The 13625-nt window shown below is 67.1% G+C and overlaps 2 protein-coding genes across 8 annotated transcripts; both read left to right on the top strand.

Annotated features, from left to right (window-relative positions):
* Positions 1-353: 353 nt before the first annotated feature.
* ARHGAP27 (Rho GTPase activating protein 27) lies at positions 354-8889 on the top strand. 4 transcript variants are annotated; one of them, XM_065699293.1, is made up of 16 exons: positions 354-529; positions 769-1418; positions 3623-4039; positions 4236-4448; positions 4618-4713; positions 4813-4880; positions 4988-5075; positions 5809-5916; positions 6375-6473; positions 6542-6632; positions 6859-6972; positions 7270-7368; positions 7561-7638; positions 7755-7889; positions 8069-8174; positions 8275-8889. In XM_065699293.1, exons 2-16 carry the CDS (start codon positions 789-791, stop codon positions 8450-8452), a joined length of 2520 nt encoding a protein of 839 aa, XP_065555365.1. In that variant the 5' UTR covers positions 354-529; positions 769-788; the 3' UTR covers positions 8453-8889. The 4 variants fall into 4 exon arrangements, with proteins under 4 accessions (XP_065555365.1, XP_065555364.1, XP_065555368.1 ...); XM_065699292.1 differs by having other exon boundaries at positions 448-529; positions 5812-5916; XM_065699296.1 differs by lacking the exons at positions 354-529; positions 769-1418 and adding an exon at positions 1814-1926.
* Positions 8890-8964: 75 nt separating this feature from the next.
* Positions 8965-13290, top strand: TMEM98 (transmembrane protein 98). Of its 4 annotated transcripts, none has more exons than XM_065699300.1 (7): positions 8965-9174; positions 11038-11226; positions 11426-11557; positions 11798-11831; positions 11903-12018; positions 12089-12148; positions 13008-13290. In XM_065699300.1, the coding sequence occupies exons 2-7, from the start codon at positions 11096-11098 to the stop codon at positions 13210-13212; spliced, it is 678 nt and encodes a 225-aa protein (XP_065555372.1). In that variant the 5' UTR covers positions 8965-9174; positions 11038-11095; the 3' UTR covers positions 13213-13290. The 4 variants fall into 4 exon arrangements, with proteins under 4 accessions (XP_065555372.1, XP_065555370.1, XP_065555371.1 ...); XM_065699298.1 differs by lacking the exon at positions 8965-9174 and adding an exon at positions 9457-9560; XM_065699299.1 differs by lacking the exon at positions 8965-9174 and adding an exon at positions 10094-10181.
* The last annotated feature ends 335 nt before the right edge of the window (positions 13291-13625 follow it).

Consider the following 13625-nt stretch of genomic DNA (forward strand, 5'->3'; position numbering starts at 1 on the left):
TTCTCCATTTCCCCTGCCCCATTTCCCCTGCCCCATTTCCCTGCCCCATTTTCCCATCTTCTCTGCACCATTCTTGGCATCTCCAGTTCTTTCCACCACCGCCTGGCTCCCAGGAGGGTTTGGGACTCGCCCACCAGCACTGGGACCTCACGGGGACTCCCAGGGAGCTGGGGGCAAAGCCCAGGCCAAGGCAGCTCCCCCGGGACCCCTGTAACGTGGGTCCCATCCCCCTGCCCAGCGAGGCCGTGCCGGATCCGGTGGTGGCGGCGGCGAGATCCCGGCGGAGCCGCGGGGCCGGGCCCTTCCTGCGGCAGGAACCTCCCGAGGAGCCGTTTCCTCCGGCACCGTCCTTCCTTCCACCCCGTGGGGAGGACCCGGCCGGGACCCCTCTGCTCACGGGGCCGGGCAGGCAGCACCGGCCCCGAGCCCGGCCCCGTCCATCGGCGCAGCAGGAAACCGGGGCGAGTCGGGACCAGCCCAGCGCAGGCACGAGCGGGACCTGCTGCCGCGCACCCCAGCACCGCTGGAGGTGGGGTTTGGGGGCTCGGTGGCCCTGGGGCTGTGGGACCTGGGGTTCAGGGTCTTTGGGGACTGGAGGATGGGGGGAGGGCACGGCAGCGACCCCCGGGGCGGTTTGGGGCAGGTCTGGGTGGTTCGTGGAACGGCTGCGTGGGGCTGAGGCTGAGCGGGGAGCCCCCAGCATGGTCCCCACACGCCCCAAAGGGGTTGGGAGCTGCCCTCACCCCTTCCCTGCCCCGTATCCCACAGGCGGAGGTGCCGGAGCAGCCATGGAGGCGGCGGTGCCCGCAGAGGAGGCGCTGGTGCTGGTGGAATACGGCTTCGAGTACCGAGCCAAGGACGGGACCTTGGTCTCCATCAAGCCAAACGAGCGCTACGTCCTGCTGAAGAGAACCAACCACCACTGGTGGCACGTCAAGAGGAGCGGGGACGCGCGGCCCTTCTACATCCCTGCCCAGTACGTGAAGGAGCTGCCCCCCATCGCCACCCCAGCCCCGCAGGGATACAGCGGGATGGATCCGACCACGCTCATCCCGCAGCCAGCACCAGCCTTCGAGTACCGGTTCATCGGTGCCCCCGAAACGGAAGAGCCAGAAAGGGGCTGCTCCGTGCCCAGGAGGGACTCGGTGCCCCGGAGGGATTCGCCGCCGGTTCTCAGCTCTTTTCGGGCCCCCCCAGGCCTCAGACCCGACCCCCCGGATCCCGTTCGCCCCTCGCACTCCCTGGATGACCTGGCCCGGGTGACCCCGGCGCCGCGCGGTGCCCCCACCACGGGCTCACACAGGGGCCCCCCCGGACACGCTCGTCCCCTCAGCAAGAGCCGCTCCGAGACCCTCTGTGCCCCCGGCAGCGACCGGGACGTGGCCGGGAGGAGGCCGGGCCCCGGCCACGCAGCTCAGGTACGATCCCGTCCCCTTGCGCTGTCCCCTAAAGCGGCGCTGGGGAGGGGCTTGGGGGGTGCTGCTGGCTCCTCTGCCTGCCCGGGTGCCCCCAGCACAGCCCTGCGAGCCCAGCATTGGGGGGGCACCCAGGGGCTGCCACCACCGGGACCCCCGCCCCCCCACATTGAGCCGACCCCAGGAGCCACCTCCCCCCGCCCAGAGCTGCCAGCATTTACCACGGGGGGGGAATGACCCCCACATCGAGCACCCGCCCCAAGCACCCTCTGTGCCTCACCCCCGTGGGCCCCCAGGGCTCTCCATGCCCCTGGTCCCGGGGTGTGCCCCCCATCCCGGCAGCATTCCCAGTGAGAGGAGGCAGAAAGGGGTTAACAGGGAAGCGCTGCGGCTCCTCCCCAGGGCCCGTGTCTCACCCATGGGCGCAGCACCCATGGCCGGGGGTGGGTGCTGGCTGCACCCCAGATAAGGGGGCCTGCGTCACCCCAAAACCAACGCTCTCCCCATGCCAGTAAGTAACGAGGGTTCCCTCTCAGCACCCCCCTGCACCCTTCTGGGGGGGGCACCCAAGGGTGGGGGTTCCCCCCCACCACAGACACGGGGTCAGATGGCGACAGTGAGGGGGGGTCCCATGCCCTTGTGTACCTCCCGTTCCCCTCTCCTGGGGGCACCGGCAGCCCCCCAAGCCCCCGCATCCCCCACTCTGGGGTTTGCGCTGCCCAAGGGAGTGTTTCACTGGGGGAAGGGGGTGTTGGTGAGCGGGGGTCATGTTTGACCCCCATTTCCCACCCTGCAGCCCTGGTTGGGCTGGGTTAACCCCCGGGGCGCGACCAAAGCCACTGAACCCCACCCAGGAGGTCCCCACTGTGGTCCCCAACCCCGGTGCCACCACCAAATCCCACCCAGCACCAAAACCAACCGGTGCTGGAGCAGTGACACTGCCTTGGCCTGGCCACCATGTCCGTGTGCCACCGTGTCCGTGTGCCACTGTGTCCATGTGCCGCCATGGCTGCTGGGACACCCTGATCCCGGTGCTGGGGGACACAGCACCCCTGGCTCACCCCCATTCCGGTGCCAGAGGGGCCAAACATGGCGGGATTTAGCATCGGCTGCATCCCCAGCACAGCATCATCCCAGCGCGATCCCGGCTCCGTCACATTTGGCTTCACTAAGGGTGACGCAAGGGTGACAGCACCCCCAAACCCTGCCGGTTCTGCCCCAAGGCCCCGCTCAGAGGTGCCTCTTCCGCCCCTGAACCCGAGCAGGAAGCGCGGCGGGCGCCCGGCCCAGCACAGGCGCCATCGGTGCGAGCGGAGCCTCCCGGTGCCCTCCGCAATGGGTGATCAGGGGCTGGGGGCCCAGCAGCGGGCCCAGAGCAGGGAGCGGATGGGGCAGGTAGGCAGCACCCATGGGTGTGCTGGGGTGGGGGTGTTGGGTGAACCCCCCCCGGGATGCACCCATGGGAGAGAGGGAAGCGCCAGGGGGGCTCGGTGCTGGGTCACCCATTGTCACCCACATGTCCCCAGGAGGACGGGGGTTTCCACCTCCGCTCGCTGGGGCAGGGGGGTCGTGGGGGGTGATGGGGTGTCCCTGGGGACACTCGATCCATTGTCCCACTCTGCTCCAGGGTGTCCCGGGGCGGGGGGGACATTCCCACTGTCCCCCCATCCTCACTGACAGGAAGGGCCACGGTTGGGGAACTTTGTCCCCAGCCGTTGCAGGGTGGCTCCGAGGCTGTAAAGTTGCAGAGAGCAAAGGGTGCCAGGAGGGGACCCCCCCGGGCCATGGGGACGTCTCCTACCCCTTGAGAAGCCCCATGGCGGGGCACCCCGGGGTGCTCAGGGCCCTGTTTTGGGGTCTTGTGGTGGGGCTTTTGGCCTGAGCACCCAGCTCTGCTCCCGGCAGGTCGAGCTGATGGGGCCATGGGTGCTGGTGGGGTGGTGCTGGAGACGGGCAGGGTGCTGGAGCCGAGGGCGCTGATGGCAGTGAAGGGGGGCAGAGGCTGGGGTGCTGCTGCGCTGTAAGGGGTCCCTGTGCATGGCAGGGGTTGGAGCTGGAGGGGCTTTAAGGTGCCCTCAACCCAAACCAGTCTCACACCTATAGGAAGGAAGCCCCGGCAGCCGCAGCCCGGGGGGATCCCGCTCCCTGCCCCCCTCGCGCTGCCCCCAGCATCCCTGCCCCATGGCTCACATCCGTGTCCCCCCCAGGCACAGCCGGAGCCAGAGGAGCCGCCTGCTCCCATCTACCTCAACCTCCAGGAGCTGCAGGAAGCAGCCGCCGCCGGCTCGGCCCCGGAGGAGCCCATCAGCTCCAGTTCGGACTGGGAAACGCACACGGACACGGACACGGGACACTTGTTTTACTATAACCCCGTGACGGGCGAGGCCACGTGGGATTGTCCCTTTGGGCAGGCAGGAGATGGAGTGAGTCCCACGGCCTCTCCCGCCCGCTCGCTGGCGTGCGGCCCGCGGCGTTCCGACTGGGAGCAGCTCCTGGATGGAGGCAGCGGACAGGCTTTTTTCTATAATTGGGTGACAGGTGAGACGTCGTGGGACCCCCCCGACACCGGAGGAGCACAGGACATGCACCCCGGGGGGACACGGTACGGAGCCACGGAGCAGAGGGTGAGCACCCGGCAGCGCAGGGTGAGGGTTTGGGGACGGAGGTTGAGATACAGAGAGGGAGAGAGGGGCAGGATAGGAGATGGAGATGATGGAGTTGGGGCAGCCCCCAACTGGGGCTGGGACCTGGGCTGGTCACGGCTTGGAATGCGGATGCTCTTGGTAGGACACAAGATCTTGACCTGGCTCTTCTCTCCAGCCACCCACTCCAGAAACGGATTATCCCAACCTGTCTCCAGATGAGCTGGAGAGTTATCCCAAGTACTGCTCGCCAGTGGGCTCCTATGATCAGGAGACAGCTCTCTGCGCGTCCCCAAGGAGCCCCGAGGAGCTGGGCTCAGCCCCAAGCTGGTTTGGGCGCAGCCACCCTGAGGGGAGCATATTCTGCCCCGAGCACCTCGCCTCTGACACGGTACGGGATGGGATGGGGATGGGTATATGGGCAGGGATGGGAATAGGACTGGGGATGAGGATGGCGATGAGGACAGGGCTGGGGGCAGGGGTGTCTGCAGGGTTGAGCCCCCTCAGTGGTGCAGGGGGTGCAGCACCCATCTCACATGAGCATCGCCCTCCCCTTCCAGGGGCCCTGGGGCCGCCCAGCCCGCGCCAGCAGCAACTCCAGCCTGGACAGCGGGGTCCTCACCGTGCCGCCGGCATCGGGACCCAGGGAGGAGAAGGTGGGTGAGCACCAGGGGAGGGAGCCCGGCCCTTCCCCACCCCGCACCCCACAGGGCAAGGTCAAACCTGACCCCCCCTGCACCCCCTTTGCCTTCCAGTTGAAGAGCCTCGAAAAAGCCGGGGTGCTCAACAGGACCAGGACAGTGGACAGGGGGAAGCGGATCCGGTAAGAGCATCCCGGCCCCCATGGTGCCAGCGGGGGTCAGGGAGCCCTGGAGGGCAGAGGGGGCGTGGGCTCTGCTGTCGCCCTGTGTGACCCCCCCTGCTCCCCAGGAAGAACTGGAGCTCCTCCTGGACTGTGCTGGAGGGCGGGATCCTCACCTTCTTCAAGGACTCCAAGCACTCGGCTGCTGGCGCCTTGGTAAGAGCCCAGCGGCCTTGGTGGGGCCAGCACCCATGGGAGGGGCCAGCGCCCACAGGATGGAGCCGGGACCACTCATGTCCCCTCACACACACACATCCCCCCATGTGGGAGCTGGAGCTGGTGCCGGGGCACCCAAGGAGCCCCACAAGGAGCAGGAGGAAGCGGGCCCCGGCCCCCCCTCCCAGAGCCAGCACCTGGTGCCACCGGATGCAGAAGCTGCCATGGGTCTTGCGACACCCACGGTGACAGCGGCAGGGGAGGGACCCGCTGCCGGGATGTGGGTGCTGGGCCCTGTCTGGGGCGGAAACAGGGGCTGCAGAGAGCCTGGACGGAGGTGGCCAAAGCAGCGCGAGCCCAGGGCATGGGGAGAGCCAAGCCGCCCCCATGGACACCCCATGGGACTGTCCCCTCCCTGGGGACACCCACCCGGGTTCCTGTCACTGTGACGCTGCCACTGCTGCCACCCTAAACCTGGAGACCCCTGGGGTTCCTGGTCAGTGCTGGGGACGTGCCATGAGGTGACAGCAGCTCTAGGACCTGGCTGCCCCCAGGCTGTTGGCCATGACCCCCACCAGCAGCGATGTGCCCTGGCCCTGCAGAGACCCCGGTGCCACGGGAGGGCACGGTTGCTGCACCGGCCTCTCTGGATGGGGGGAAGCCCCCAGGACCCCGGGGTCCCCGTCCCCTGTGGGTGGGTGCCACCGGTGCCACCCTCATCCCCTTGCTCCAGCAGCGGCACCCCAGCACCCTGACCACCCCCGAGCACACCCTGGAGCTGCGCGGGGCCACCCTGGCCTGGGCCCGCAGGGACAAGTCCAGCAAGAAGCACGTCCTGGAGGTGAGGTGGAGACCATGGGGCCATTGGTCACACATCGGGGGCTGCACCCGGGGCGGGGGCGATGCCGGCACCTGCCCAGCTCATCCCAGCAGTGGTGCAGACATGCTGGGGTTGGTGGCGGTGGGACACCGGGACTCAAGGCAGACGCTGTGCTGTCAGCCACTGTCCTCTCCCTGCGGGCATGGAGCTGTCGCACAATCCCAGCCTGTGTGGGTTGGCAGGGACCTGAATGCTCACCCAGCTCCAGCCCCCTGCCAACAGCCCCTGCCCAGCCCAGCTCAGCCTGAAGAGCACCAGGGCACATTCTTGCTCCCAGAGGGGTTTTTCCACTCGGGCCTTGCACAGGGAGGAGGTTTCCCCCTCACCAGCAAACAGCACTAATTGTGCTCATCGGTGCAATGAGCCGGGCGCTGTTCTCAGCCACAGCGCGCCCTGACCTCTGCCCACTGCTCCCGCAGCTGAGGACACGGGAGGGCTCCGAGTTCCTCATCCAGCACGACTCGGATGGGATCATCGCTGCCTGGCACAAGGCAATCGCCGACAGCATCAGGAGGCTGGTGAGCAGGGCCCCCCGCCCCACGGCCACGGGGATGGGCGCGGGGGGCTCACGCTGCCCCTTCTGCAGAGCACCGACCTCTCTGGAGACGAGGATGCTGAGAGCGGGGCTGAGTTCGGCTCCCGGGAGAAGCTGGGAGGTGGTGAGGAGAAGAGGGCAGGTGAGCTCGGACACAGCGGCACAGGGACCATCCCCATCCCATCCCTGGCCCCATCTGCGCCTCCATGCTCATCCCTATCCCACCCCATCCAATCCGTGTGCCCATGGTGACACCGGCAAACACCCACTGGGCAGGGTGGGGTGTCCCCAGCTCCCTGGGGTGGTGGGACACGCCAGCAGCACCCGATCCCTTGGGATGATGCTGATGTGCACCCTGTCCCCACCAGTGATGGGCAACACCAGCGGTGAGAGCGACTCCAGCAGAGTCCGGAACAAGCTCCGCAAGTTCCTGCAGAGGCGGCCGACGCTGCAGTCCCTGCGCGAGAGGGGCTACATCAAAGGTGGGTGCTGGGGTGGGACTACATCAAGGGTGCACGTTTGGGATGAGGCTGAACCCCATTAGGGTGATCCCCAGGCTGGAAGGGGAGCGGGGACGACCAAGGCTGGAGTTGGGGACCAAGCCTGATCCAGCATCTTGGTGATGGGCTTGGGCATGTCCCATCACCTCCAGCCACCGCAGTGTCACAGCTCCATGGGAGCAGGACCCTCTGCAGCGCCCCCAGCCCTGTCCCCCCCAGCTCCCCCCAGGACACCGTTGCTGTCACCTCTTGTGCTCAAGTCCCTGTTGGCTTTCCCAGACCAGGTCTTCGGCTGCTCCCTGCAGGCGCTGTGTGAGCGGGAGAGGGGCACGGTGCCACGCTTCGTCCTGCAGTGCATCCAGACCGTGGAGAGGAGAGGTACCACGGCGGGGACAGGGACAGGGACAGCCCGGGGGAAGCCTGCATTTGATGGCTGGGTTTTCCCTGGGGCCCCGGGGGTGCGGGGACGTTGTGGGTTCCCAGCGCGGCCTCGATGACAGCTGGTCACACATCCCATGGCTTGTGGCGTACCAGGAGCTTTCCCCCATCTCCACCATTGTCCTCTGCCAGGTCTGGATATCGATGGGCTGTACCGGGTCAGCGGCAACCTGGCCACCATCCAGAAACTGCGCTACAAAGTGGAGCATGGTGAGGGCACCCGCGGTGCCACCAGGGGACAAAGGGGATAGAACTCGTGGAGAGGGAGGGGACGGGGACCCCTGTGGGGCCCTGGGACCCACCTGAGATGCTGCCCTGTCCTGCAGACGAGCAGCTGGACCTGGATGACGGGCGCTGGGAGGACATCCACGTGGTCACTGGCGCGCTGAAGCTCTTCCTCCGCGAGCTGCCTGAGCCGCTCGTCCCCTTCAGCCACTTCGAGCAGTTCATCGCTGCCATCAGTGAGGCGCAGGACAGGGCTGGGATGGGGATGGGAATAGGGATTGGGATGGGGACAGGGATGGGACCAGGAATGGGGCAGTGACAAGGACAGTGACAGGGATGAGGATGGGCATGGGGACAAGGTTGGATGCTCTGGCTGCTGGAGCCAGCACCCACCGTGTGTCCCCTCCCCTGGCAGAGATGCAGGACCCGGCACGGCGGGGCTGGTGCATCCGTGAGCTGGTGTCCTCCCTCCCGCCCGCGCACCACGACACCATGAAGGTCCTGTTCCACCACCTCTGCAGGTGACACCTCCTCACTCCCCCAGACCCAACCCGGTGCAGGGAGAGGGACAGGACCTGGGTTTGGGGACAGGCCGGGTGACACCGTCCTTTGTCCCCGCAGGGTTATCGAGTACAAGGAGGAGAACCGCATGTCAGTGCAGAGCATCGCCATTGTCTTCGGCCCCACGCTGCTGCGCCCAGCCAGCGAGGAGGGCAACATGGCCATGCACATGGTCTTCCAGAACCAGGTGGTGGAGCACATCCTCAACCAGTACAGCTACATCTTCCCCGATGGCTAGAACGCCCTGGGGACACGCGTGGGGACAAGCCCCACAGTGGGGACGTGAAGGAGCAGCATCTCAGGGGAAGGACTTGACCTTGTGTCACCTCAGACATGGCAATCGTGGGCTCCATGAAGGGCTGTGTAGGGGCCCAGCTTGCTCAGGATGCAGCTTCAGGGGTGGCTGCTGGAGCTGGGGGCACCCCGAGCACCCCATTCTCCTCTGCTACCTGCTCCTGCTGGGACTGGACCCACAGAGGCTGAGCCCCTGGAGATGTGCGGAGTTTGCGGGTTCCCCTTTGGTCAGGAGGGGACAATGGAGTTGTGTGGCACCAGTGACAGAGACCCAGCATCCCCGGCCAGGCAGTGCCCGTGAAGACGGTGCCATGGCTGGAGCCAGCACCCGGCACGATCCCAATGCCATATTCCCAAATAAAGAGCCAGTTCAGAGGACAAGGCGTTGGTCCAGGGGCACGGGGACATCCCTGGGGATGACGGTGGCACCGTGGGGGCTCAGGGATGAGACCATGGTGATGTCCTCACCACCCATGAGGACAAAGTGACTGAGACATCCCAGAGGAGCGAGACCTCAGGCCACAGTGGCGCTTTGGGGCGCCTTTTCCTGGCTGGCACTTCCAAACCCCCTGCCATGGCCGCTGTCCCCACAGACAGCAGGGATGGGTGAGAAGAGCAATGTGACCAGCGGGACGTGAGCTTCCATCACCCAGGGTCAGCTCTCAGGTGAGGACACTTTAGGTCATGATGGGGACAATTTGGAATGCAAGCAGGATGGGCTGGGATGCAAGAGGGACACAACTGAAATGCATTGAGACATCGGGGACACCAACGGGCAAGGGAAACGAGGAGGATTTGGGACACTTCGGGATGCAGCTGGGACGTTTGGAGATGCTCCGGGGCACGAGGGGATGCTCGGGGGGGCAGTGCCGGTTCTTCTGGGCACGAAGCGGAGGCTCCATCCCTCGGGGGCCCCTCCGGGGCGGGGCGGGGGGGCTGGGCCGGGGTCCCGTCGGGGCGGTGCCGCTCCGGGGGCAGGGCCGGGACAGGGCCCCGCTCCGCGCCCCCCGACCGGCTCCATCTTGAGCGCGGCTGCCGCGGAGCGGCTCCAGGTACAGCGGGGCCGGAGAGGGCCGGGGAGGGCCGGGGAGACGGGGGGGGCGCGATCCCCGATCGGACCCCCCCGAGTGACCCCCCCGGGGCCGTACGGGACCCCCGGGGCCGATGCCCCCCTATAGATCCATGCGGGACTCTCGGAGAGACACCCACCCCAGCTCCCGCAGCGATCCCCCCCCGGGACATGCGGGACCCCCATCAGCCCCGTGCCCCCCGCCTCCTGCAGGACCAGGCACCGCCTCGAGCCACCAGCAGCGACACCCCCGCCCCTCTGGACACCCCCAGTAGCAAACATCCCGCCCCGAGCCTCATAGGGCACCCCCAGACCCCCCCAGACCCTCAGAGGGCCCCCCTGGGGGCTGGGTCTCCCCCCCCCCCCAGGACCAGGCACCAAGGGGTTACAGCGCAGAACCTGCTTTAGTGGCCAAAATCCTTCTTAAGGCATTAATCGCAGTGGGAAGGGGGGGTACAAAGCCACAGCGTGAGTGTGTGTGCGCCCCCCCCCCCCCCCCCCACGGCTGGGGCAGCGCCGGGCCAGGAACAAGTGCACCCGAGCTGGGAATTTCATCCAAATCACCAAACCTGGCTGAACTTCCGATGGGATTGAGGGAGAAGAGGTGGGAGTGGGGCCAGAGGGTCTGGGGGGGGCGGGGGGGGGGCACGTGGGGCACACCCCCCGTGGGGGGGCCCAGGCATTACTCACAGTGTAAAGGTCGGTGTTTGCTGTGCCCGGTGCGGAAGTGGCACCGTCCCCGTGTCCCTGTGTCCGCGGTGGCTCCCGGCTGGCAGCAGGTAGGGAGGGCGATGGGGGGGTCCTGTGGCCCTCACTACAGAGCGAGCACCCAGCGGGGACCCACGGCATGTCCCGTGCAGTGGTGGCGGTCCCAGCAGCTCTGTCCCAGGCTGGTGTCCCCTAGGCCCGGCATGGCCAACGTCCAGGGACAGGGCTCATGGACTCGCTGCTGCGCTGGGAGGGACCCACAGGGACAGGACTTTGGGGTTTCCATAGGGACCAGGCTCTGGGAGACCCTGCAGTCCCATAGGAATGGAGGGCCAAGCTCTGGGGGTCCTGATAGAGACCAGTCTGAGGGGGTCCCCACAGGCCCAGGCTCTGAGGGACTCCTAAGGATCAGGCTTGGGGGTTCTGCACAGGGACAAAACTCTGGATGTCCCTGTGGTCCCATAGGGATGGGGTTTTGGGGGTCCCCACAGCCCCACATGGCCCAGACCTGGCCCCATGTCACCATGGCCATGGTGCCAGGATGGGGGCAGCTCCCCAGGTACCGTGGCCAAATCCTTCTCACCCTGCTCCCAGCATCACCCCTTTCCCCCCTGTCCCCATCTGCAAGGACCCCCTGGGGCAGGGATCTGTTTGTGGGTGACACCAGGTCCTGGCCAGGGTTTTGGGGTGCAGGGGAAGGGGAGCGCACCCGTGGTGTCCCCAAGCCCTCCCCAGTCCCTCCATCACAACAGACCCCCCTGTGCTGGGATGGCACCGGACGCTTGAGCCTCCCCATGCCTGGGACCCACCATGGAAACGGTTGTCATCGTGGCCATCGGGGTGCTGGCCACCATCTTCCTGGCATCCTTCGTGGCGCTGGTGGTGGTGTGCCGGCAGCGGTACTGCCACCCCAAGGACCTCCGGCACCACTACGACACCAAGTGAGTGGCCACGGCAGTGGTGTTGGCCCCATCCCCAACGGGTGAGGGGGTCTCCAAGCCCATGGGCAGGGGACGGTGCTGGGACGTGTCACCATCACCAGGGGGATGATGCTGGGCACACATCCAGCATCAGCAGGGGGTTGGAAGGGGAGCATGAGGAGGTGTCCCTGTCCCCAGGGATGTCCCATGTCCCCAACAGACCCATTGTGGACCTCATGGGGACTACTGAGACACCATCAGAGCCCTCAGAGCTGGAGCTGGATGACGTGGTCATCACCAACCCGCACATCGAGGCCATCCTGGAGAATGAGGACTGGGTCGAGGACGCCTCGTAAGTGTGTGTATGCGTACCCCACTGCGGGGGACCCCCATGCAGTGACACCCCCCATCACGGGATGCAGGTAGCAGAGAGTTGGGGGTCACCAAGGTGTGGTTGGGTCCTCAAGCTGGTCTCTGGGTGGGAATGTCCCCAGGGACCTGGGGCACATGGGGTGTGGGCAGGGATGCGGTGGGGGACACATGGGGTGAGGATGGGGGGCTCAGCCTGGATTCACACCCTCCTTCTCTGCAGGGGTCTGGTGTCCCACTGCATCGCCATCCTGAAGGTGAGTCCCTGCGGTGGCACCGCTGGCCGCAGGCACCCGCCCTGGCCCCACTCCCGCTGTCCCCCCTGCAGATCTGCCACACGCTGACAGAGAAGCTGGTGGCCATGACCATGGGCTCGGGCGCCCGCGTGAAGTCCCCTGCCAGCCTCGGGGACATCATCGTGGTGGCCAAACGCATCAGCCCCAGGTGACGAGGAGGGTGCTGGGGCTCGGGGTCACCGTGGTGTCCCCTGGGGTTAACGGCATCCCATGGGCAGGGTGGACGACGTGGTGAGATCCATGTACCCGCCGCTGGACCCCAAACTGCTGGATGCGAGGTGATGACAGCAGCGGGAGGGATGGGGACAGCCCCAGGGGAGAGGAGGGGGCACCCATGGGTGCCACAGGGGTGATCGGGGTGTGGAGCATCTCTTATGGAAGAGATTGCGGGAGAGGGGACTGGTGAGCGCAGGGGAGAGCAGAGAGGGGATCCTGTCAGTGCAGGTCTCAAAGGCGGGTGCCAGGAGCGTGGTGCCAGACTGTCTCCAGTGGGGGCCAGCGACAGGACGAGGAGCAGGCGCCATAAACTAACACGCAACAAGCGTCACCTCAGCACGAGGGAGAGCTGCTTTGTATTGAGGGTGGCAGAGCCCTGGCACGGGCTGCCCGGGGCTGCGGAGTCTTCCTCTCTGGAGACGTTGAAACCCACCACGGGCACGTTCCTGGGTGCCCTGCTCTGGGTGCCCTGCCCTGGCAGGGGATGGGCTGGGACGTGGAGCTGTTGGAGCGAGGGCAGAGGAGGGCGCGGAGCTGCTGCGAGGGCTGGAGCAGCTCTGCTCTGGAGCCAGGCTGGGAGAGCTGGGCTGGGGCAGCCTGGAGAAGAGAAGGCTCCTGAAGGGGAGACCTGAGAGCAGCTCCAGTGCCTAAAGGGGCTGCAGGGAACCTGGAGAGGGGCTTGGGACAAGGGCCTGTAGGGACAGGCCAAGGGGAATGGCTTGAACCTGCCCGAGGGGAGACTGAGCTGAGCTCTCAGGCAGAAGCTCTTCCCTGTGAGGGTGCTGCGGCGCTGGCACAGGGTGCCCCGAGGAGCTGTGGCTGCCCCGTCCCGGCAGTGCTCAAGGCCGGGCTGGACGCCGGGGCTCGGAGCAGCGCGCTCCGCGGTGAGGCAGGGCCGGCGCTGACTGCGCGTCCCCGCAGGGCCGCGGCGCTGCTGCTCTCGGTCACTCACCTCGTGCTGGTGACGCGCAGCGCCTGCCGCCAGCCCGCGGCGCGCCACTGGGTCGAGCGCTCGCTGGCGGCGGCGGAGGAGCACATGGCGGTGCTGCGGCTCGCGGCCATGGCCGCCGAGCCCGAGCGCCTGCCCGGCGCCGAGGCCCTGCGCCAGGAGCAGTCGGTCATGTGACCCCGGCGACCCCGGGAAGGGGGGGGGGTCCCCTCAGGGACTCCGTGGCTGTGGAGCGTGGGGAGACCCGGAGGGGTTGGGGGGTCTCGGTTCGGCGGGGGGGGGGGGGGGTTTGGAGGAGCTTGGGAGGGGAATTTGTGGAGGGTTTAGGGGTCTGGAGGGGGCTTAAGGGAGTTTGGGGGAGATGAAGGGGGTTGGGAGGGGATTCGGGGGTCTTTGGGGTTTGGCTGGGGATCAGCAGAGGTTTGGGGGTCTGACGGGACCTGTGGGGTTTAAGGGAGGTCTCAGCGGGTTTGGGGTGTTGCTGATTTGGGTCTGTCTGAACAAAGCCCCAGAGGCTGGTTTGATTCTGCACCGGGGTCGAGAGCCCGTGGGCAGAGCTGAGCCTCATTAAACACAGCCGAGATGCCATG

Source organism: Lathamus discolor, chromosome 20 (genome assembly GCF_037157495.1).
Source record: "Lathamus discolor isolate bLatDis1 chromosome 20, bLatDis1.hap1, whole genome shotgun sequence".
Classification (NCBI taxonomy): Eukaryota; Metazoa; Chordata; class Aves; order Psittaciformes; family Psittacidae; genus Lathamus; species Lathamus discolor.